Raw genomic sequence first — 22,564 nt, forward strand, 5'->3', positions numbered from 1 at the left:
GCACCTCAGTGAGCCACAGCAGCCTGTGGCCAGCTGAGATTCCACCGGTATGGAAATTCAGCAGGCATCATTGATACCAGAATGTATTTTTTTGCTTTGGATTTATTGCAACTTTTTTCTCAGTGTAAGAAAGATGCTCAGTTTGGAGCCTGAGGCCCTGCCATCCCTGCACAGCACCCAAGGTCCTATGTTGCAGGGACAAAAAAGGGCTGTCTGGGACTTTTGTGAAACCCATTAAAACTACTCCTAGACTAAAAAACAGCATTATGAGAAGAAGGGAAGTCAATGCCTGATTAACAATTTAGCCAGCAGGCTATCGTTGTCTCCTAAAAAGTATATTGTTATTCCATGTTTTGGAAGTATATTATGGCAAATTTGGATCTGTTCTCACTCTGCAACAGCAAAGATGTGTTTTCTTCAGCTGCGTATGTGAGTGCAAACATGCCTTCCCATCCTTTATTAAGCAGTGTGAGAGCAGGTCTACACTAGACCTCAAAGTCCAGCTTGGATTTACAGGTCCAGCTACGACAATTGCATAGCTGGAATCGACATATCTAAGGTACGGTAGTGAGTACCACATGCTACTCATTTAGGAGGGAGATCATTTTCACACAGGGGACCTCCCTTACTCCTCATGAGAATGAGGAGCACCAGGATCAACTGTTGAGCTCAGATGGCTTGATGTAGTGCAGCCTTTCTAGGCACGCTAAATCAAACCCCCAGAAGATTGGCCCCATCAGACATACCCTGACTAACTTCCTCCATGTGTTTTTTCTCTTATCCTCTCCCCAGGGGCAAAAGTATGTTCAGTGAATGGTTCTTTGGATGTCAGTCCCATGCCCACCCTGTACATTTATGTTAGCACAGGCAAGAGCAAAGAAAAGCACCTTTCATGTGGAGTGGAAAGTGATGAGATTTATGATGCTCCTTAGCATGACACTGCACTCCATATTCTTCATAGTGATATGATTATGACATACTCATAATGTATTTTATGTGCGAGGTGCGATTGGACAGCTTACGCTTCACTGAATATGATTATCCCATTAGTGTGTAAGTATTATTTTTGTATCTGAAATTAGGACTAATGACTACATAGCTACATTACAAATGACTTTACACTTGAAGAAAGTCCATTAGGCAAAAGATGCTCAGTTTATATGGCTGCCTGGGAAGGGCTAATTCAGGGTAACGGTCCATTAGGGAGAAAACAGTAGTCCTTAAAAGAAGCCTCTCTCTCTCACTGGGAAACCTTCCTGAGGACTCTGTAGACAGCTGCTGGCTCACGACTGCTGTGACCGCCAGAGGGACATGTGATCAAGTCACCTGGTGCTGGCCTGTATCTGGGGTTGTCAGTGTTTTCGCACTGAATGGCATGGGAACCAAGCTTTGAAACAAAAGGTTCCTGCCCTATGCAGCTTGCTCCTTAAGGACCTGCAGCTTGCTTGTATCATCACCTAGGGTGAGAATTTGCTATTCGTAACCAACCTATTTAGAATATTAAAGTTTAGCTTACATGTTTTATTTGCTAGGTAACCTGCCTTGACTATCCCTCATAGGCACTTTTGTAGTTAAGAAACTTGGGTTTGTTTTCTCTAAAACCAATGTACATATGAATTATCTAAGACCAATATATGTATGAATCATAACTCATGGCAAAAAGCTATTGTATATTTCTTCTCCACATGGAGGGAGCAGAAGAGGAAGTCAGGAATTTCATGAGCTAACTCTGTATGCAGTGCAAGTTGTTATAATTTTGGGTTTACACGCTAGAGAGGGGAGGTGTATCCCTGAATAACTGGGATGTTCCATAGCTGAAACCCTCCCTGTAGTGTCTAGCTATAACTGCATGCAGGTGTGTTCCAACCTGTATCCATGCTGGTAAAAGTGCAGGCTAGAGCCTAAGAGAGGGCTTGGCAGGCTGATCATAGCAGTACATTGTAAAGGGAGCCAAGGCTGATAGTTCAGGGGGCTCAGTGGTACCCCAGCTCTGGTTGGCACCCCGGGGGGAACCTGTTACACTTAGTTCCTGTGGGAATTAATTTCCACTCAATCCTGGCCTGGTTTCCCCACTAAATGAGTCGCGCGTGGTCTTCACTACCATTTTTATCTCTTTATACACAGTTTCATGCCTCTTCTGCACCTAGTTATAAGCTTCTATCAACACATTTTCTTAAAAGCCATGATTACATTGGCTTTGAACCACACTGAGAACTGAAACTGAAACTTGTAAACACAGTTCCAACAAAATTAGTTGTCAGTGCTGTATTGCTGATGTCACAGGTAGGAGTGTGTGTACTTGTCTAACTGCTAGGCCATTCCGTGTTCTTGTGTAAATAAGCACTACTAAATTTATCTATTAAATAGAACATAGAGGGCCCACTTCTGCTTTCACTGACGTGTACAACGTCTATGATGTCAATAGAAGTTGCACCCTTGTAAGTAAGGGCAGAAGGAGGCCATTAATATAAATAAGAATCAGTCCCCCAGATGTTTGACATTTCCAGAATACCTCAACATAGCCTTATTATAAGTGAGAATCAGATTCTTAGTCTTTTCATACACACAATAGTATACATATTATATTTTTAAATATTATGAAAAATATATTATTTGCTTGAGGGAATATAGCATCTTTGAAAACTAATGGGAGAGGTCTCCTGGTACTGTGAGCCAAATTCTAACATCATCTTCTTCCACACATCTTGTCTCGAAGGAAAGATGATGTTGTAAGAAGAAAACACTCCAGTTTGTTTACTTCATTACAGTACTTCACTACCCAGAGACAACAAAATTCCTACAGACATGAATTGATATGAGTAATTGAAAACAGCAGTACTTACCCTCCTGGGGACTGCATATTCCAAAAACGATCTCATCTTCTAAAGTCTTCAGAATATCAAACTTCTCAACATAAAAAACCAGCTCACGGTTCCCACTAATTTCTTCCAGCTGACTTTTATTTGCATTAAATACCCCAACAGAGTAGATAATAACACCTTGTTTTCGTAAGTCTATTGCTGGATCTTTTACTTCATCCATTGCTTCCCCATCTGTAATCAGGATAAGGAACTTTCTGACACCAGGACGTGCACCCTTGGGAGGCGTGAAATAATCAGACACAAATTTCAATGCGCTTCCTGTTAGGGTAATGTCCGCTAAGAGAGGCATTTTTTCAATAGCACTGAAAATGTCACTCTTTGAAGTATATCGGTTAAGCTGGAACTCTTCCTTGTTTTTCCCACTGAACTGGACGACCCCAACCTGCACTTGGTCTACGCCAATATCAGATTTGTTCACCACTTCGATCATAAATTTTTTCATTTTCAAAAAGTTTTCTTCTCCTATGCTTCCAGAACTGTCCACTAGAAACATGATGTCAGCTATCATTTGTTTGCAGGCTACGGAAGAAAACATATTTCTATTAAACCAGAGGTTGGCAACCAAAATAGCAAGAAAAGATATTTTTTTCAAATTGAGTAGAAAACTCAATCATTCAAGAACCACAGTGCATGTGAATATGAGTTGATCCTTAATACATAAATGTCAAACCGTACTACTTGTAACCCATATTTTAAGAACAGGGCACACAATGATTGCGTGAATTTCTCATTGCCAGTGTGGCATAAAGGGATCCCAGACAAACTCAGTATAAATGTGAAGGATTTGGTCCATTCATTTGGAAATTCTCTGATTTCATTTTCAATTTTCCTCTTTTTTTAAAGTCATTCCAACCCCACTTTAATTATGCCAGTTTTATTTCACATTTAATTTCAGTTTTCTTTCTTAAAATGTGTTGTCCTTCACAGCAGGAATGCCAGAAGTTTCCTTTTTCTTTTCGAAATCAAGACTTTATTAGCAACACGATCAAAACAGAAATGTAGTATCATATCCCACAATACACTGCACAAATTAAAGGGGGATTTATCCAAGGTTATGAGATCATATATCATTTGCTACTTAGATATGAGTTGTTCATTTTTGGGCTTTTAGATGTTCACCATTTATTGAAAATAACCAGAAGGTTGTTTTGTTTTGCTTTTTTTTACTTTGCAGTTATAGCATTGGGAGCCACAGCCACAAAGAAGTCCTTAAAGAGCCGTATGTGGCTCTGGACCTGCAGGGTGAAGACCCCTGTGTTAGACTAACTCAGGTGATACGTTAAGGTAAATATATAGATAACCGGGTCAGGATGGGTTGGTAGGGTTGCCAGGCATCCGGTTTTTTGAGTGCAATGCCTGGTCAAAAAGGGACCCTGGTGGCTCTGGTAAGCACTGTCAGCCATGTTGCTGAAAGTTCTGTCAGTGGTCCAGTCCTGTCAGTGGTCCAGTGGGACCCAGAGCTAAGATGGGCTCCCTACCTGCTCTGGCCTCTGCTGGAAGTGGCTGTCGGGTGCCTGCAGCCCTTATGCACATAGGCAATCAGGGAGGCTCTGTGTGCTGCCCCCAACTCAGCACCAGCTCCACAGCTCCCATTGTCTGGGAACTCCGACTAATGGGACCTCTGGGATGGTACCTCCAGGCACAAGGTCACTGTGCGGAGTGTCCCTGGACACCCATGTAACTAGGTGCTGTGGGGACCTGGAAGTTGCACTGCTGGGACCCTGCGCCCCAATGCCCTGCCCCAGCCCATAGGCTCCTCCTGCAGCCCATTTCACAGCCCCATCCCAGAGTCTCCTCCCACACCCAACCACTCTCACAGATCCAGCTCCCCACACTCCACCTCAAGCCCCCATCTCAGTCCTACACCCCTCCTATATCCCTTACCCCTCGTAAGTGACCCATCCCAGGACCTGCACCCCCAGCTAGATCCCTCACCCCTCCCACTTCCCAATCTCCTGGCTCAGTCCACTGCTTTGACCTACACCCTGAACCCCTCATTTCTGCCAAGTCCAAGTCCCCACAAGTCCACACTCCCCACAGCTAAAGCCTTCACCCCCCGTCCCAGCCTGGAGCCCACACCCTGAACCTTTATCTCTGGTCCCACCTCAGATTCCGCTCACCAAGGCAGAGCCCTCAACCCCCTTCCACACCCCAATTCCCTGTCCCCGGCCAGTGAAAGTGAGAGATGGTGGGGAGGGGGAAAAGAGTGACAGAGGGAAGGGAGATGGAGCGAACAGGGAGCAGGGCTTCAGGGAATGAAGTGGGCAGGGAGCAGTGCATGGGTGTTTGCTTTTGTGGGACTCAAAAATTGGCAACCTTCTGGGCTTGGACAGGTGGGAGTGTGCTAAGATTTCCAAGCTGTGCTGGGTAAATGGGGGAATAATGAGGTAGGTGGATGGGTGGGTGCTGTCTGGAAAGTAGTGATGTAGGGCAGGGGTCAGCAAACCTTTTATATTTAGCCCAGCTTCTCATCAGGGATCCCCCCAACCATCTAATGTAATCCAAATGGACAGAAATTTTGGTTAGGTTCATATGAAAAAATAAGCTGCCGATACATGTGAAAAAGTAAGTAGAATGTAAAAGCTTTATTAATTGGTGTGCATAGATAGATAGATATGTGAATACACATACATGCAAACAGTACTGTATTTCAACATTTTTAATGAGAAGGATGAGCCGGAGACCCAGCAGCTGATCGTGCTGCACCCTCAATGTAGGGAAGCATAAGGCTGGTGTTCGGCCCTCTCTCCCTTGCTGTTACTGCTTCTTCATCTATGTGCTGCTCTTTATTAGAATCTGCTGGGCATCAGAGAGTAATTAGGCAGAACAGTAACACGATTCTCCAGAACACTGCTGTGATGCTCAACTGCAGAGCCCTGCAGCCTAAATGAGCACCTGAGGATCCAGATGAACTGAGAACAGGTGAGACAGGGCTGCTAGTTGTGAACATGTCAATTGGCAGCTATGGTATAATTTTAGGAGGATTGCTAAGGAGAGCTTTGCTAGGCACATGCATTTACACACATAGGAGACATATTGTTGGTATAGTGGTGGGCACTGTTGCCTTCAAAGCAGTTGAGCTGGCTTTGACTCCAAGCCAATGCAGTTGTGTGTTTCCGCTGAGGATAGGACAAGGAACAGTGGGCTTATATTGAAGTGGGGGAGGTTTAGGTTGGACATTAGAGCCACGTCTACATGTGCCGGCTACTTCGAAGTAGCAGTGCCAACTTTGAAATAGCGCCCGCCACGTCTACACATGGCGGGCACTATTTCGAAGTTGACATCGACGGAAGGCGGTGAGACGTCGAAGTCGCTATCCTCATGAGGAGATGGGAATAGCGCCCTACTTCGACGTTCAACATCGAAGTAGGGCACATGTAGCCGATCCGCGTCCTGCAATGTCGAAATAGCGGGATCCTCCATGGCGGCCATCAGCTGAAGGGTTGAGAGGTACTCTCTCCAGCCCCTGAGCTCAATGGTGGCCATGTGCAGCGGCCCCTTAAAGCTCCCCGCCCCCTGCCTTCCTGTGCAGGAAGCTGAGCAAGCGTGCAAGCGGCAGCATTGCCATGCGGCCAGCCTGCATGTCCTCAGCAGCCCCAACCCACCACCCCCGCTGCGATGGCTGCCCGCTAGCCCCCCAAGCGCCCCCAGGGCAACCCCCAAGGGGAGCCAGGGCTCCCAGCCTGGAAGCCAGCCTGGGAAAAGGCAGTGGGGCCCCTCCTGGACGGAGGCCGAGATCCGGGACCTACTGGGATTCTGGAGCGAGGAGGAGGTGCTCCAGGTAATGGGGAGCAAGAGGTGGAACGTGGATGCGTTTGCTCAGCTGGCCGAGGGCCTGGCCACCCTGGGTCACCCTGCACACACTCCTGACCATGTCAGGAGTAAGGTTAAGGAGCTGTGGCAGGGTTACGCCCAGGCCCGGGATGCGGCCAGCCGATCTGGGGCCGCCCCCACCACTTGCCCCTTTTATAGGGAGCTCAGGGAAATCCTGGGCCCCCGGCACACCTCCTCCCCACCGGCCACTTTGACACCTCGGCCGAGAAGCCCCAGCAGGTCCTGGAGGCGGAGTCCACCCCGGAGGCAAGCCCCACACCCCAGGGACCCCCCCAGGAGCCCACCCCTGGGACGCCGGAGGAGGAGGAGGAATCCTCCTCCAGCGACGGGGGTGCTGCGGATCGCCATCCCATCCTGGAGCTCCAGCAGGGCATCCGCCAAGAGGGTGTCCCCCGACTGTGGGAGTGGACCATCAGGTATGTACCCCCCTGGTGCACACCCCCGGGGTTGAGGGGGCGGGGACAAGAGACATGACCAGGGCCCTCCACATGCCCAGCTGACCATGGCCCCAAGGACAGCAGTGGCATGTCCCTCAGAAGAGTGCATCAGCCCCGGCCCCCCAGCAGGACAGCGCCATGCCCCATCCCTGGGGATGGGGGGAGCGGAACCTAGGGTCCCCCGGGGGGAGATGGGACACCCATCAGCAGCAGCAGCAGCATCTTCCGGGGACGGGGATGGGGAACCAGCAGCAGAGGGGTGGGGGGACAAGGGCCACGGCTCGGGGCCCACATTAACGGCTGTCTCCACTCTTCTTCCCCCCCGTGTTCCGCAGCTGCACCATCAGAGGGCCTGGAAAGCGCCGGCGAGGTGTCAGTGGTCCCGAAGAGCCCACTGGGGTCATTGCTGCAGGCCAGCCCCTCGGCGGAGCACCACTCAGCCCCAGGGCGGGGCCGACGGTGGACCCAGCACCACCACTGGACGGCAATGGACCCCCAGCTGCTTGCAACCCTCCGGTGGCAGCTGGAGGTATCAGAGCGGCACCTGCGGGTGGAGGAGCGGCGCCTTGAACTGCAGGAGCAGGCTCTGGCCTGGCGCCAGGAGGCATGGGGGGCCTTTATGTGCACATTTGAGCGCATAGTGGACTACCTGGCCCCCCCATGCCGTGCCGGCCGCTGCTCTGCCCGCCCTGCCCGCTGCTGCACCTGCCGTCCCACTGCCATCCGCCACCCCGGGGACTTCCGCCGAGGGGGACCAGGGGCCTGCTGATACCCACTGGCCATATCTCCCAGTTCACCCAGCCCCCAGCCAGCCTCGGCTAGGGCTGAGGCCGAGGCGAGGGTCATGCCTGCCTACCCCAGGCGCTGGACAGTAGGGGGTGCAGGGCCCAGGACGTGGACCCCCAACTTCCTTTGTACATATCCCCCAGTATTATTTTGTATATACTTACTTTGAGTTAGACCCCTGTTCTTCTATGATAGCTGCCCCCCATGTAAATAGTTCCCCCCTTTTTTGTTCCACTCTTTTTCTTAGATATATATATATATATGTATATTTGTAAATAATAATAAGATAATTCAATGGTTTGTGGTTTCAAGAACAACAGGTGTATTTTTATTTGCAAGAAAAGTGTGGGGGGGTGCTCTTGGGTGCTCTGTGGTGTGGGCATGGGGGCAGGGAGTGTGGTGGAGAATGGGGGGGTGCAGTGGGGGGCCTGCCAGCGTTCACCCCGCGGCCTGGTCAAAATGGGCCTGCAGGGCCTCCCGGCCCCGGGTCCCCTCCGGGTCCACCTGGCGACTGGGGGCAGTGGGTGGCTGCACATCAGCCCTGCCAGCCTCCACAGCCCAGCTCTGAAAGAAGGCCTTCCCCTTGCTCTCCACCAGGTTATGGAGTGCGCTGCACGCACCCACAATCTGGGGGATGTTGGTGGGGCCCGCATCAAGGCGGGTGAGGAGACACCTCCAGCGCCCTTTGAGGCAGCCAAAAGTGTGCTCAACTACCTGGCGCACATGATTCAGGCACGTGTTGAAGCGCTCCTAGCTGGCTGTGAGCTGGCCCGTGTAAGGGTGCATGAGCCAGGGCTGGAGGGGGTATGCCGTGTCTGCGACGACACAGAGGGGCATCGTGGTGTCCCCCACAGGGATCTCCCGCTGGGGGATGTAGGTCCCCGCCTCCAGCCGGCGGCACAGGCCCGAATTCCGGAATACCCGGGCGTCGTGGGTGCTGCCAGGCCAGCCCACATAAATGTCCAGGAAGCGGCCCCGGCTGTCCACCAGGGCCTGGAGGACCACCGAATGGTATCCCTTCCTGTTGAGGAAGCATCCTCCGCTGTGCTCCGGAGCTCGGATGGGGATATGGGTCCCATCCAGAGCCCCGAAGCAATTTGGGAAGCCCAGGCTGGCAAACCCCGCGATGGCGGCATCCGGGTCCCCAAGCCGCACGAACCTGTGGAGGATCAGGGCATTGATGGCGCGGACGACCTGCAGGGGAAGGACATGGGAGAGCACCAGTGAGGGGTGTGCAGGGTGTGTGTGGCCCTCTCCCCCTCAGAGATGCCCCCCCCAGGGCTGCCCTCCACCACCAGAGATGCCCTCCCCTCCCCGTGGGTCCTCTTACCTCCATGAGGACAGCCCCGACGGTGGCCTTGCCGATGCTAAACTGCTGCCCCACGGATCGGTAGCTGTCTGGGGTGGCCAGCTTCCAGACAGCGATGCCGACCCGTTTCTCCACCGTGAGGGCACGCCACATGGCGGTGTCCTGGTGCCTGAGTGCGGGGGCGAGCCACTGGCAGAGCTCCAGAAATGTCTGCCGGCTCATACGAAAGTTCTGAAGCCAGTGGTCATTGTCCCACTCGCCGAGCACCAGTTGCTCCCACCAGTCAGTGCTTGTGGGGTAGCTCCAGAGCCGGCGGCGTGTGTGGCAGGAGGGGGGGCAGAGGACAGCAGGGTCTGGGGCTGCTTCCTCCTCCCATGGGGTCAGCTCCTCTTCCTCTGTGGTGAGAAGGTGATCTGCTCCCTCCTGCATGGCTTTGAGCAGGGCGAGCACTGCTCCTGCAGGGGTGGCTGGGTGGACCTCTGGCTGCTGCTGCTGCTGCTGCTGCTGCTGCTGCTGGGGGTCCATAACTGCTTCGCCGAGGTGTGCGTGCCTATGGCTCTGCAGACCGCGTGCTGTGCAGGCTGAGTGTGTCTGGGAGGGGCCCTTTAAGGGAGCGGCTAGCTGTTGTCCCGGAAGCGCTAGTCCGCCCTGTGACCCTGTCTGCAGCTGTTCCTGGCACCCTTATTTCGATGTGTGCCGCTTTGGAATGTAGATGCTCCCCTGCAGCGCCTCCTTCGATGTGGTGCTGCCCAACGTTGACGTTGAACGTTGACGGCACCAACCCTGGAAGACGTGTAGATGTTATTCATCGAAATAGCTTATTTTGATGTCGCAACATCGAAATAAGCTATTTCGATGTAGCATTCACATGTAGACGTAGCTTAGGAAACACTTCCTAACAGTCAGGGTGGCTAAACATTGGAATAAATTGCCTAGGGAGGTTGTGGAATCTCCATCACTGGAGATATTTAAGAGCAGGTTAGATAGACATCTGTCTGGGATAGTCTAGATGGAGCCTGGTCCTCTTGTGAGGGAAGGGGACTAGACTTGATCATCTCTCGAGGTCCCTTCCAGTTCTGTAATTCCATCTTCTGATATGTTGTCTAAGCCATTTCCATTTCCTTGTAGAAAAAGATACAATGGTTCACAAATCAATACGGGCACAAAAAATTCAGGATTTTACAGCTGTAGATAAGCATATGACTTTAACACTTGTAGAGAGGTGTAGTGGCCTCCCCCTGACTCAGAGGTGGAGGAGGCCTCTCAGAGACCTTGTTGGGTGGCCCCCGAACACCTGAGTCCCACCCCCCAGACAGCAGCACCTGGGTCCAGAAGTTCCAGGGGTGGGGCTCAAGGCTCATTAAAAGGCTGGCCTCTGAGCAGGGCAGAGCTCTCTGACTGGGCTCCGGGGAGCCAGAGCCAGGGAACCCAGATCAGACCACCAGGCCAGCAAGAGCTGCCAGACAACTGCCCTGACCAACCCAGAGGGTCACAACCCAGCCTGCCATTAGCTAGGTACCCCGACTTCCCTGATCTACTGGGAACCTTCGGCCTGCAGCAAACCCCACTCCTGAGGCCCCGCTGGAGCCAGAGAGGCTGCCCATGGGCAGCTATCCCAGGGGCCCAGACAGGCACAGGCCTGGAGTCTGGCCTGATGACTGCAACGCTGAGGCCTCAGACCTGCTGGCACCCATGGTCCTGCCCCCAGTAGACTACACCAACGACATGGAGATGCCCAATTGGCTGGACCTGCCACCTACTACTTACCTGGAGGAGTTCCGCCTGCCTGATCTTGCTGAGCATCCCAAGGAGGAACAATCACCGATGGAGGTGGAGGTAGGAAGTGGCCCAGGGACACTCCACCTGAGCCCATGAAAGTGTGTTGCAGCCTGGATCCCCACTACCCAGCTCACAGTGCAAACTGTCAATAGGGCCCTGAGCAGGGACACAGTGGAGTGGGAGAGCCTGTGTCCCCCTATCCCACCCCTGGAGAGGCAGTCCCTCACCTCTCCCAAGCCACACCATTTGGTAGCTCACTGACTGCTTGCCTGCTGCCCCGCCCTGAACCAGGGGTGGGCTCGCTGACTGTTTGTCTGTGGCCTTGCTCTGAACCCGGGCCTGGGTACATATGCTGCTGGGTGACAGCCTTGTTAAAGGGGACAAGACCCCAAGGTCGGCCCTACGCTGACGGAGCAAGGTGAGGAGGCCCGTGCCTCCTAGAAGGGGCAGTCACTGTGGGACGAGACGGCTACACACTCAACTAACGTACGTGTCAGTCACAAACATCAACTTTACGTAGCTCACTGCTAAAGAATTTAATCTGCATTTCTTTTCTTTACTGTTTGTGGGGAGCAGGGGACTGGGGAGGGGTTGAAAGCCATTGAGCATCACAGTCTTGCAAAGACAAGAACTTAAATATCATTCCACCAGATGGTAGTGTGAGGGTAGCGTTAGTGCTCTTTGGAGATCTGAACAGTTCATGCAGCAGGTATTTAGAGTGGGACAATGGCAACACATCATGAACAGCTGGAAAACATACTGCTTCATGCAGGACTACCTTGCTCAGTTGAAAAGCATCTTGTTTGTCATATAGCTGAGGAAAGAAAGAAGGAAGGAGAAAGAGTGCTTTGATGCTCTGATTCAAACCAAATAAAATGCTCTTGCTTTTAAAAAATATATATATTGAACATACTCGTAATAGATATAATGAAAAGAAAGAAAACCACATCATTTATAACTGGATTGTAGAAATCCACCTCGGTTCAAAATGTGCTTAAGGTATATTTATACATTTCTGTTACTCAGGCTGGAGAAATAGGTTTATGCTTTGACACTGAAATTGTTTGTTATAGAACAGAAGGCTCTGAGATCTGTTCGTGCTCTAAAATCAAAGGACAAAAATCAATTTTTCCCTTACCTTGCCCGGAACAGATCTTCTGAACAATTTTGTTTTTTATGCTTTTCAAGGAATCAAAGTCGTGCACAAAGTGAGTTCTGCTCTCTGACCCAGAGATCTCCAGTAGCTGTGCTTTGTTTGCACCTTTTACACCAACAGCATAAACAGTGACATTCTCACTCCTCAAACTCTGAGCAGGCTCCTTCACACTGTCATGGGACTCCCCATCTGTTAGAACAATGAGGTAACAAGGCACATTGCCAGCTCGCTGCTTCCTTGCCTTTTCAAACAGTGGCTGCATGGAAATCAGAGCTTCTCCAATATTGGTATCCCCATATATCTGCCTAATGTTGTCAATGGCCGTCTCCAAATCATTTACTGTGCCATAGTCATCAAGTTCAAACTCCAGTTTTCTGTGGTGTGAGTACTGCATGGCTCCAAAGCGCACTTTTTTTGGTCCTATATTAAACATCTTAATCACTTCCTTTAAAAATGTTTTGATCTCTCCAAAGTCAACAGGATGAATGCTTGTTGAGCCATCAATGAGCAGATAAATGTCCGCTTCCTCTGTGTCCATACATCCTACATGGTAAAAGAAATTATATGCAGCATTAGTGAGGGCACTAACTGTAAAGAGAGAAACAGGCATAATCACCAAAGCACGCAGACATATAATTAGGGCCAAGAGTCAGCCAGTGTTTACACAGTGACACAAACCCAGGTACAGTGCCAACGCAGCAGAAAATAAAGTAAGGTTTTCATTTGGCGCAAAATAGCTGTAACCTCCATATAAAGTAATAATGACTGAGAAATGGTGGTTAATTACCTGATGATAACTGGAGTTCTTTAGGATGTGGAAGCCCTTTCAGTATGACACTCAAGGTGCACATACATTCTATGTGCCTAAGAAGATTTTTCAACAGCAGTGTCTCTTGATCTACACCTGTGCCCATCACCTCCTTGCAATGTAAGGCAAGGGCAAAAGAGACCAGATGGATGGATCACCTCTCCAGTTTCTTCTCTACCAGGAATAACCCAAGGAAGGGACCCAAAGCAGAGTGGAAGGAGAGTGGGTAGTAGAATACAGATCAGAACCAAACATCTTGAAGAACACCAGTTACTGTTAGTAACCAAAATTTCTTTTTCACATGGTGGTCTCTACGATTATTCCATTCAAGGTGACTCACAAGCAGTATGCAATGGCTATATCCACACTAGAGCAATCTGTCAACAGAAGTTACTGTCAGAAGATATCTTCCAACAACACTTCTGTCGACAGATTGCAGCTGGACAGCAAAATGGATCAAAAAAGCAATCCACTCTGTCAACAGAAACTGGCCAGACTGCCCAGCCCACTCTGTTGACTGATAACCAAAAGGAAGCACAGCAGAGAGGGTTGCCTGGTGACCCAGAAGCTCTGTCTGTCAGCAGAAGGGCCCCTGGAGTGTCCACACATGCTTTGATGTTTTGCCTCATGGGAGAATGGCAGAATGCCGTCCACAAAAGTGCCGCGTTCTGTCAATTTACTGTTGACAGAAAGTATTTATAATGCGGACGCTCCACGAGTTTTGTCAACAAAACACCAGTTCCATCAACAAAATTCTCTAATGTAGATGTAGCCAAGGAGGCGAGAACAAGGAACACCAGTGTGTTTGGCTGCATGATCCTGCAATCAGAAAGGATGCATCGGTTGAAGAGATTAATTCGAGGGTAGAATGCCTAGTAAACCTGTGTACAGAGCTCTGTGTTGCCACTCTACAGATCTTCAGAAGGGCATTCATGAAGCAGAGCCACTGATGTAATCTATACTCAGGTTGAGTGAGCTCTCTCATGTGGTGTGTGTGCACAGGGGGTCACCATCAACTCACAGCTTGATATAACTTGAAATCCATTTAGAAAATCTCTGTGAGGTGATTGCTTCCCCTTTCATACATTTGACAAAGGAGACAACTGGATGAGGAAATTTCCTGAAGAGTTTTGTCATCTTCAGGGAGAATGTTCAGGCTCAATCAACATCCAGATGATGGAGCTCCCTGTCTTTTCGGGTGGCATAACATTTTGGGTCTATGACCTGATTCAACTGGCATTCAGAGGGAACATTTGAAATGAATATAGGGTGTAACTTCAAATGCATGTTGTCCTTATGAAAGACTGTGTAGGAGAATCCAATATGAGCCTTGCTCACCTAGTCTCATGGCATTGGTGTCTGCATTGCCTAAAGGTGGTCTGGTGTTGGATACACCAGTTGTAGAGACCAATTGCTTCTGTGCAAAGGTGGGTGGACTTCCCCATTCCTGGTTTTTGTTGCAGTATACTGTAATGGTGTTTGACATGACCTGAACACACAGGGTACATATGAGTGGCAGGAATTTTTTGCAGGCTTCACGCATCACCCATAGTGTAAAAGGTTGATGTGTGACTTGGATTATTGTTGGGTCCAAGAGCCTTGAGCCATATTAACCCGAGGGACTTCTTCAACTCCATATGGCGGCATCAAGGGTGGAGAGCAGACTAAGGCACACAGCAGGGATGCAGGGACCTGTGCCAGTAGGGGGAGTACCCTCTAGGGACTCCTCACTATCCCTAGCCCATAAGGAAATCCCCCATCCCTGCCATGCCCACTCTAAACAGGTGTAACAGGGTTATAAAACCCATAAACAGGCTAACTTACTATGCATCTGGAGTGGTTAGTGAAGAAGTGATACACTTAACTGACAGGCTTGTGGCAGCGATAGTGGGTTTCCTCAGGCCTTTTTAGGAGGATTCATCCAGCTGGTGTAATTTAGATTATGATTTGTTAAGATAACAAAATTTTGGCTGGAGGAAAGAGCTAAGCAGTGTCTGAGTGAACTCTGCCCCAGCAATTAGGTGAGAGAGACTTCAGGAACAAACTATATTTACACAAACACCCCTACTCTGCTTAGATACTTAAGGTCACAATATTTGACCTTTCAAAAAAGAGGACACCCCTGAGATGGAGTGTATCTTTACAGTATCAGTATCTACCAACTCGTGTGGTGTTAATCTACTATACATACTATAATGCATTAATACAATGTGAGTTGGTAGATACAGATACAGCAGTGTCCTCTTTTTTATATGGTAAACCTAATATCCAGCAGATGGAGCTGTGTTACCAAACGTGATCAACTTTGGCTGGGTTTTGGGTTGCAAATCATTGCAGTAATAAATTCAGGAGTCATGAAAAGTTATCAGTGTGGTTGCTTTTATTGTATAAGGGTCAGCAGAACTGTGCTTAATCTGCCCTGAGGACCTCATTAAGCTAGGGATTCAAATGGCAGACCCCTCTGAAAGTAAGAAGAGTGGAGGAGACAGGTGTCCCAGCCATGAGGTGTGGGCTCTCCCTAACAGTCTCCAGCCTGGTTTAAGCTCTTCCCATTGTTCAAAGACAGACTACACAGGCTCCATTTGAAATCTTCTTTTATATTAAGTATAAAAACACTTGTGGCGGGACAGCACTTCTGCCCAGCCTGCTTCACTAAGGGCTGAAAATCACTTGGGTGGAGTCTCAAGAGACTGACCAGCAGGGGTCACAGCAGAGCAGTAGGTGGCAGAAGGCGATGGGTAAGCAGAATGGAAGATGGCAAGGCAGCCAGGAGCAATGGCTGGGACGACAGACAGGCAGTGAGGCACAGTGGCTGGCAGGGTTGCCAGCCAGAGCTAGTGCTCAAATGGAAGAGTTAGCCGGGGGCCTTCTTCCCCAGGTGAAAGATGAACTCACACACATGCACCTTATAATATTGGGTCCTCACTAACCAAGAACAACAGCCATGAATGGGGGTATGGTGAGGGAGTAGAGAATGACACAGTAAAGGAACTTTTGATTGTAGAACTCACATACATGACAAAAAGGACGCTGCCCCACACGCTCTGGGGGTGGGTGTCCAGCTCACAGTTTTGTGTGTATGAATCCTGCTGGCAGCATTTTCCCTCCTCTCATTACAAACTTCTTTTCTACCCTCAGAGCCTGTGATTGCAAGTGGGGAAGTATTTGCTCCCAAAGGCACCTGGGACTAATCTGTAATTTTCCTAGGTTATTGGGTGGGGGGCTCAAGCTGCTTCTGTGTTGTAATTGTACCACTGACAGATACGGGTTGCCAGCACCAGGGATTGAAAGTGAGATCAGAGGGGCTAAAGCCCTGTGCTTTGCAACCATGTGGTGGAGCACAGGGCTTTAGCTCCCCTGGTTGTAAGTTCAATCCTGGTGCTGGCAACTGGGGTCTGCTGGTGTTACAATTGGGAACTTGTCCAGGATGAATGGCTGGAAGGTCTCAGAAGCTTGGGACGTGCTTCCTCGGCCCAGGGAAGTATGTAGTACCCAAAGGCACAGAGACCTCACACTAGGGTGAGTGGAGTCTCTGCTCTACAGCCTTGGCTGAGAGCCAGCTGGCCTTTAGCTCATGCAGTAGAGTGCAGGGCTTTAGCCCCTATGATCACAGGTTCAACCCAGGTCTGTTGGTGTTACATAATGTTGGAAACAAACCTCTAGATATCAAACCCAGTCCTGACTGCTGCCAACTCTCCATGGCAGGCAGATGGAGTTTAAAAATAAGGGTAGACTCTGATTGAAAGAACATGAAAGAACATACATTGCACAAGGTCATCTTGTATTCAGAAATGCTGTTTGTTTGTTTAGTTTATATCACATATAGAAATAAGCCCTGGCAAAAATGTAAAAATAGAACTCAAAAAACAAAGTTCATTCTCCAAGAAGAGTTTTAGTCTTGCAATGAGTTTGCATCTAGATTCAGCTCCAGAATTGCACTTTCCCAAAGGTTAAGTTTAGAAATAGATAAAACGTTCAAGGAGGAAGGTTTTCCAGGTTCTGGTTCACCATAAGCTCTATTTAAAAATCTTCCAGCTAGTGAAAAGATAGAAATACAATTACCTGGAAAAGTTTACCTGATTTAAGTTGTTCTCTTCTTCCAGTCTGGACAAACAGCCTGTCGTGAATTTGATTCAGGATTTTCTTTTGCATAATTTTGGCTTGATCTGGCATCTCAGAAAATGTCTTCAGCTTAGTAACATATTGCTCTTGAGGGTATGATGCTATTAGAGCTAACTGGCTCTCGTCAGCATTTTCAGCACCGATGGTGAATATGGTCACACCTTCTCTCCGAAGATCTTGAGCTGGCTTACTTACATTGTCATCAGAGGGCCTGTGGGTGATCAGAATGGCTATTTGCTCTATCCCTTGGGTCTTTCTGCTTCCATTGTTTACATTAAAGACGTTTGTCCTTGAAGCATTAATGGCAGCACCAGTGTTGGCCTTCCCTTCCCTCGGAGAAATGCCCTGTATTTTCTTCACAATAGTAGTTATGTTTGTTTCTTCGCTCAGCCAAGATTCCACGTGGGGCTCACTGCTGTATGTCACTAGGCCAATCTTTGTACAGTCCTTCGTCACATTAAGAGAGTTGACTGTATTTTCCAGGAATTTTTTAATATCTTCATATTTTGGTCTTGAAACCCCCTCATCTACTATGAACACAACATCAGCAATGGAATTATCCTTGCAAACTGCAGTGGGAAGAAAGGGGAAAAGAGCACAATGCTAACTGTATCAGATGGGCAGCCACGTTAGCCTATACCTGCACAAATAACAAAGAGTCTTAGCTTCTTGCATCTGATGAAATGGGTTTTTGCCAAAATACTATGCCCAAAGGAATCTGTTAGTCTTTAAGGTACCACAGGACTCCTTGTTTATATTAACTGCTTATTCCTTGACCAATCCTGAGGGAAGTCTTCTAAAATAATCTCTCCCATTTACTTTTATCTACAAACACATGAATTGCCCCACATGTCAGTGTTACATACCTTGCTGCATGCAGAACTTCCTGGGCATATACACATCTTTTTATTTCCTTCCTTGCTTTTAAAATGAGCATGTAATTTATTGTTTTAAAAATTTAGTGCAAAATGTTCAAGGAATCTTTCTTTCTAATATTGCACTATTTCCTCCAACCATTATGATCACAACTCATAGCATTGCATTCCTTACCGTTTTCTTTCTTACTAGTATCTGTTTGAATAGTAGTAGCCTCAATGATCTTGGTCATGTTTTGAGAAAACACACTGAGTTCCTTCAATGTTTGAAGTGAATGAGCATATTGAGTCGTCATTGACTTCAGTTCTTCCGCATTTACCTCAGGCATCCCCAGGGCTATGATTTTTATCCCATCACTTTTCAAATTATTGGCATGTTGTTTCACATCATCCTCTGAGGCCCCTGCAGCCAAGACTACCAAAATTTGGTTCTTGTCTCTTCCTGTAGGAGGTTCTTTGAAGTAGATATTGCGAACTTTTTGAAGGGCATTGCCTCTTTTTACAGACCCGCCCTTGAATACAAAGTTCTTTTTGACATGGTTCAGCATTGCACTTTTTGTTTGATAGGTGTCCAGCAGAAATTCTTCGTATAAATCATCACTGTACTGGGCAAGTGCAATACGGTATTCGTGAGACGTCGCTTTTAGTTGAACGATTGTTTTGGTAATAAAAGCCTTCACAGAGGAGAATGTCTTTTCTCCCAGACTATCAGAGCTGTCAACCAAAAGGACAACATCTGTAGGTGTAGGGGCTGCAAAAAGCAGAACAGTATATGTTATTGCATGCTTCTTACCATTTATCTCTGCAATACTCAGATAATATTAGTAATGCTTCACAGAAGAACTTATCCAAAGAACTCAGAAACAAAAATGCCAAAATGCTGAAAAATATCCTTCATACCCCAAGAATTCTCTCTCGCTTTCATATTTCCAAGCATATTTTATGATTATGAAAGATTACAAAGATAGGTACCTAACAGATGCTGATCACCTGTAGCTGCCTGAGACTTTCATGGGAGATGCAGCTATTCAACATGCCTTAGTATTGGATGCCTACTTCCTTTCTGAGGTCTAAATAGGTTTGTATCCCCATTTCTACTGAATGGGAGACTCATTATCTCATGTATCCAGTTAGAAAAATATCTCTCAGTGCTAACTTCTTTCACATGTGCCTGGAGTCACTACCCCATAGTCACAAACAAGACATTCCAGTTCATTTTTGCAACGATTCAGATCAGCACACGGCGCAGTGTAGTTCATTAATGTGGAGGACCTATCCAAAACCCTTTTAACCACAGTCTAAGGCTCCATACTGAGAATTCACAGTGGTTTGTGTAAGTAATGGTGCACTGCCAAAAGGAATTTCCTGGCTAACTCTACTGTAGAGGACTGGGATGGAAGTGGGCCAAAATCCACAGCTGGGCAGATCTTTTGGCCCCAAGTTCCAGTGCTAATAGCTAAGAAGGCCAGAGACAAATATGCCAGCTCTCGGGGAAGAGCCAAGGTGTTGAGGTGACAAAGGAGCTGCAGTTTTATATGGTCACGAGAGATGTAAAATCTCATTTAATTAACTGGTTACAAGTCAAGTTTAACTGGTTAATTGATGAAATGGTGAGGAGCCAAAAGGAGGTGGTGGCACAGATGTGAGCTTCTCCAGCTGGGCTGGAGCACACCACACCCACAATGCTCCCAGGACCACAGCAAATGGGGGTTGCTCTGACCAGACAGGAGAAACCCTACCCACAGCACTCCTGGGCTGTGGCCGCCATGGTGAGCAGGGGGTGGCTCCAGCTCCCACTGGTTAACCATAACCAGTAAGTCTCATCTATTTAGAATGAGGCTTACAGGTTAATCAGTTAAACTTAACATCCATAATGCTCACACCAGTTTGGATGGGGGAAATTTCACATCCTCATGTCAGCTTTGTGCACTTCATTGACACAACCATATTTTACCTGAACACACTAGAGTTCACAGATCGGTGAGTGATTCTGACAGCCTTAAATGATGAACAAAAGGGTTAAAATAAAGCACCTCTTCTCCTACTTTAACTTATACCTATACCACAGTAGACCATCCCTGTCACACTCCTGAGAATATATATTCTCTCCCCAGGGAATCCTACAGCAGCCATGGACTAAGTGTGCAGCTCTCTTCAGAGTCGCATTGTGTTGTATGTGACAGATGGGCAAAAGTTGTTTTTTCTTTCTTGATTCCTCTGAGCTTAGTCACCTGCCTGCCACAAGTGCTGAGTCACATTGATCTGCCGCACATCCAGGAGCAAATTCTGCCCTAACCGACGCCACGTGAAATGCCACAGTTTGACTCTTTTTGTACCTGGGATTTATACCAAGGACCCAGTTCTGCAGAATTTAAATGGAGAATCACAGTGAGCCCAACAAAACTGATGTGAATAGAGTGCAGGACTGGCTCCTCTTTTTGCACCGGCTGAGTAACTTCATTCTAGGTACTCACTTGGAAATAATTAAATTCCATGTAGGGGTTTCATTTATACATCATCTGCGTCCTCACCTCTGAGTTTGGCCCTTTGCTATGTAAGTCTATCAAAGTTTATGATCGCGCTGATCAACCTAATATGTAAATCTAATGCCCCCGCCATTAGCCACACACAATTTCACTCTACTGTACAAAGTCTCATAAGGTAGAAGGATCCTGCCTCAGCAACTTTGTCTCAATTTTAAAGGGAAAACTGGGGACTAAATATGGTATTTGTTTTAAAAATGACATAATACAACACAGTACAAAGGATACTGAAATACCGGGTGTCTGAGTTACTGAATTTTGACTCCCAATAAGGAAGAGGAACAAAGTCAGCAGAATCTTCATATTACAAATGGATGTTCAAAGCTTTAATTCTGTAGAAATAAAATAAAAACCATATATTAATTATCACAAAGGCACTGCAAGATGATTGCATAATGCACTTATTTAAAGAAATTTATGTCTGGGAAAGATGTAGATCAATACTATATGTCATCATAAGAACCTAAAGGTATATAGATAAAGATATAGGAAATGGTAAAAGATACGTTGTTACCCTCTTTATCCATGAAATCAGACATAAATTCCTGTAATCTTATCTGTGAGCCACTCAGGCCTCCAGTCTTTTCCTCCATACTGATTTACAATGTTTCCAAGGTGATTTTGATGACAGTTCCCCTTCAAACCCCTCCTACTGGCTTCCCCTTCCAAGCTGAATCACAGCACCTTACCACTGAAGTCTAGTTTCTTATGTAGGGAATGTGGCAGCAGGAACGCAAGGCTGCTGAAGGCTGGGAGGAATGTGTCTCCCAGAGGTCATCTGCATGAGAATGCAAAGGGCTGCATGTGTGATACTGAAGCTGGGAGGAATGTGTCTCCCAGAAATCATTTGCATGAGAATGCAAAGGTCTGCATGTGTGATACCTCTTCAGGCAAAGCCTAATGGGTAGCAAGTAAGCCATGAGATTTGGTCTGTTGTAAACATGTAGTTGTAAAATCACAATTTAAGCTGACACAGTGTGAGAGTTGTGAGATCTCACCAATGCTCTGGGTTGTTGTGGGGGACAGGGCAGTTGCCATAGCTGCATAAGACATTGATTACACAGGGCTCCTTGGTTTAAAGCAGTGTTAAGAGAAAGGGAGGGGTATTAGTTAAGCCAGCTTGCTGAGTGCCTTGGCCCTGCTTGTGCTTTGGCTATATGCCTGGCTTGACTAGTGTTCCCCACTTGTTGAAAGATAGAGCTGGGTGCTAGGGTGTTCATGAAACCCTATTGGAGTTATTAAGAGCTGAAATCACAAAGTAGCAGCTGAGGCCACACAGAGCTGAAATCACAAGGTTCTGCCTCAGGGTAACCCCTAGCAGTGTGATCAGTAAGGGAGCGATGATGGTGGGCGGCCGGTAGGAGCAGCGGCAGACGACGGTGACTGGTGGGCGGCTGGTAGGAGTGGTGGTGGATGATGGTGACTGGCAGGTGGCCAGTAGGAGGAGTGGCCAGCAGGTGGCAGTATGGGGATGCTGCAGACAAGTGGACAGCTAGTACTGCCCTGGTGATGTATCTGTGGGCTCTGGGTTCGGGACTGCACCGCGGGAGGTACACCCTGTAACTGTGTGTGGGGTAAAGGGCCAAGAGCCCCAGCAAGAGACTTGGTTCTACTGCATATGGGGATGGTATCTTGGTAAAGGGGTTTGTCTCTTCTTTGCTTAGATATACTGCATCTGTCACTGTAACCTTGGGGTAGGTTATGGTCATTAAACAAGCTGTTCCTATCTCAGACTCTGTGCTTGCGAGGAGTTGGGGGAGAACCGCCTTACAGGCACCCAGCACGCAGGGTGAAATTGTCCCAGGCCACTGGGTGGGGGCTTATGCCGGTTGGTTGTATCCTTGACAGGAAACCCCGCAGGAGTTGAACCTGACCCTTCTGGCAGGCATCTGGCATTAATAGAAGGGTTACACTTATAGGCTACGTCTACACGTGCAGCCAACATCGAAATAGCTTATTTCGATGTTGCGACATCGAAATAGTCTATTTCGATGAATAACGTCTACACGTCCTCCAGGGCCAGCAACGTCGAT

At 48.0% G+C, this 22,564-nt stretch overlaps 1 protein-coding gene across 1 annotated transcript in view; it reads right to left on the reverse strand.

Annotated features, from left to right (window-relative positions):
• COL6A6 (collagen type VI alpha 6 chain) overlaps positions 1 to 20,834 on the reverse strand; it is a 91,191-nt gene extending 70,357 nt beyond the window's left edge. The window contains exons 1-5 of the mRNA XM_074988297.1: positions 20,768 to 20,834; positions 18,140 to 18,739; positions 17,068 to 17,682; positions 12,166 to 12,726; positions 2,844 to 3,401 (exon numbers count right to left, since the gene is read on the reverse strand). Of these exons, the coding sequence (XP_074844398.1) occupies positions 2,844 to 3,401; positions 12,166 to 12,726; positions 17,068 to 17,682; positions 18,140 to 18,739; positions 20,768 to 20,834 (2,401 nt within the window). The remainder of the gene's footprint in view (positions 1 to 2,843; positions 3,402 to 12,165; positions 12,727 to 17,067; positions 17,683 to 18,139; positions 18,740 to 20,767) is intronic.
• Positions 20,835 to 22,564: the final 1,730 nt, after the last annotated feature.

The sequence above is a fragment of the Carettochelys insculpta genome, chromosome 2, assembly GCF_033958435.1.
Source record: "Carettochelys insculpta isolate YL-2023 chromosome 2, ASM3395843v1, whole genome shotgun sequence".
Classification (NCBI taxonomy): Eukaryota; Metazoa; Chordata; order Testudines; family Carettochelyidae; genus Carettochelys; species Carettochelys insculpta.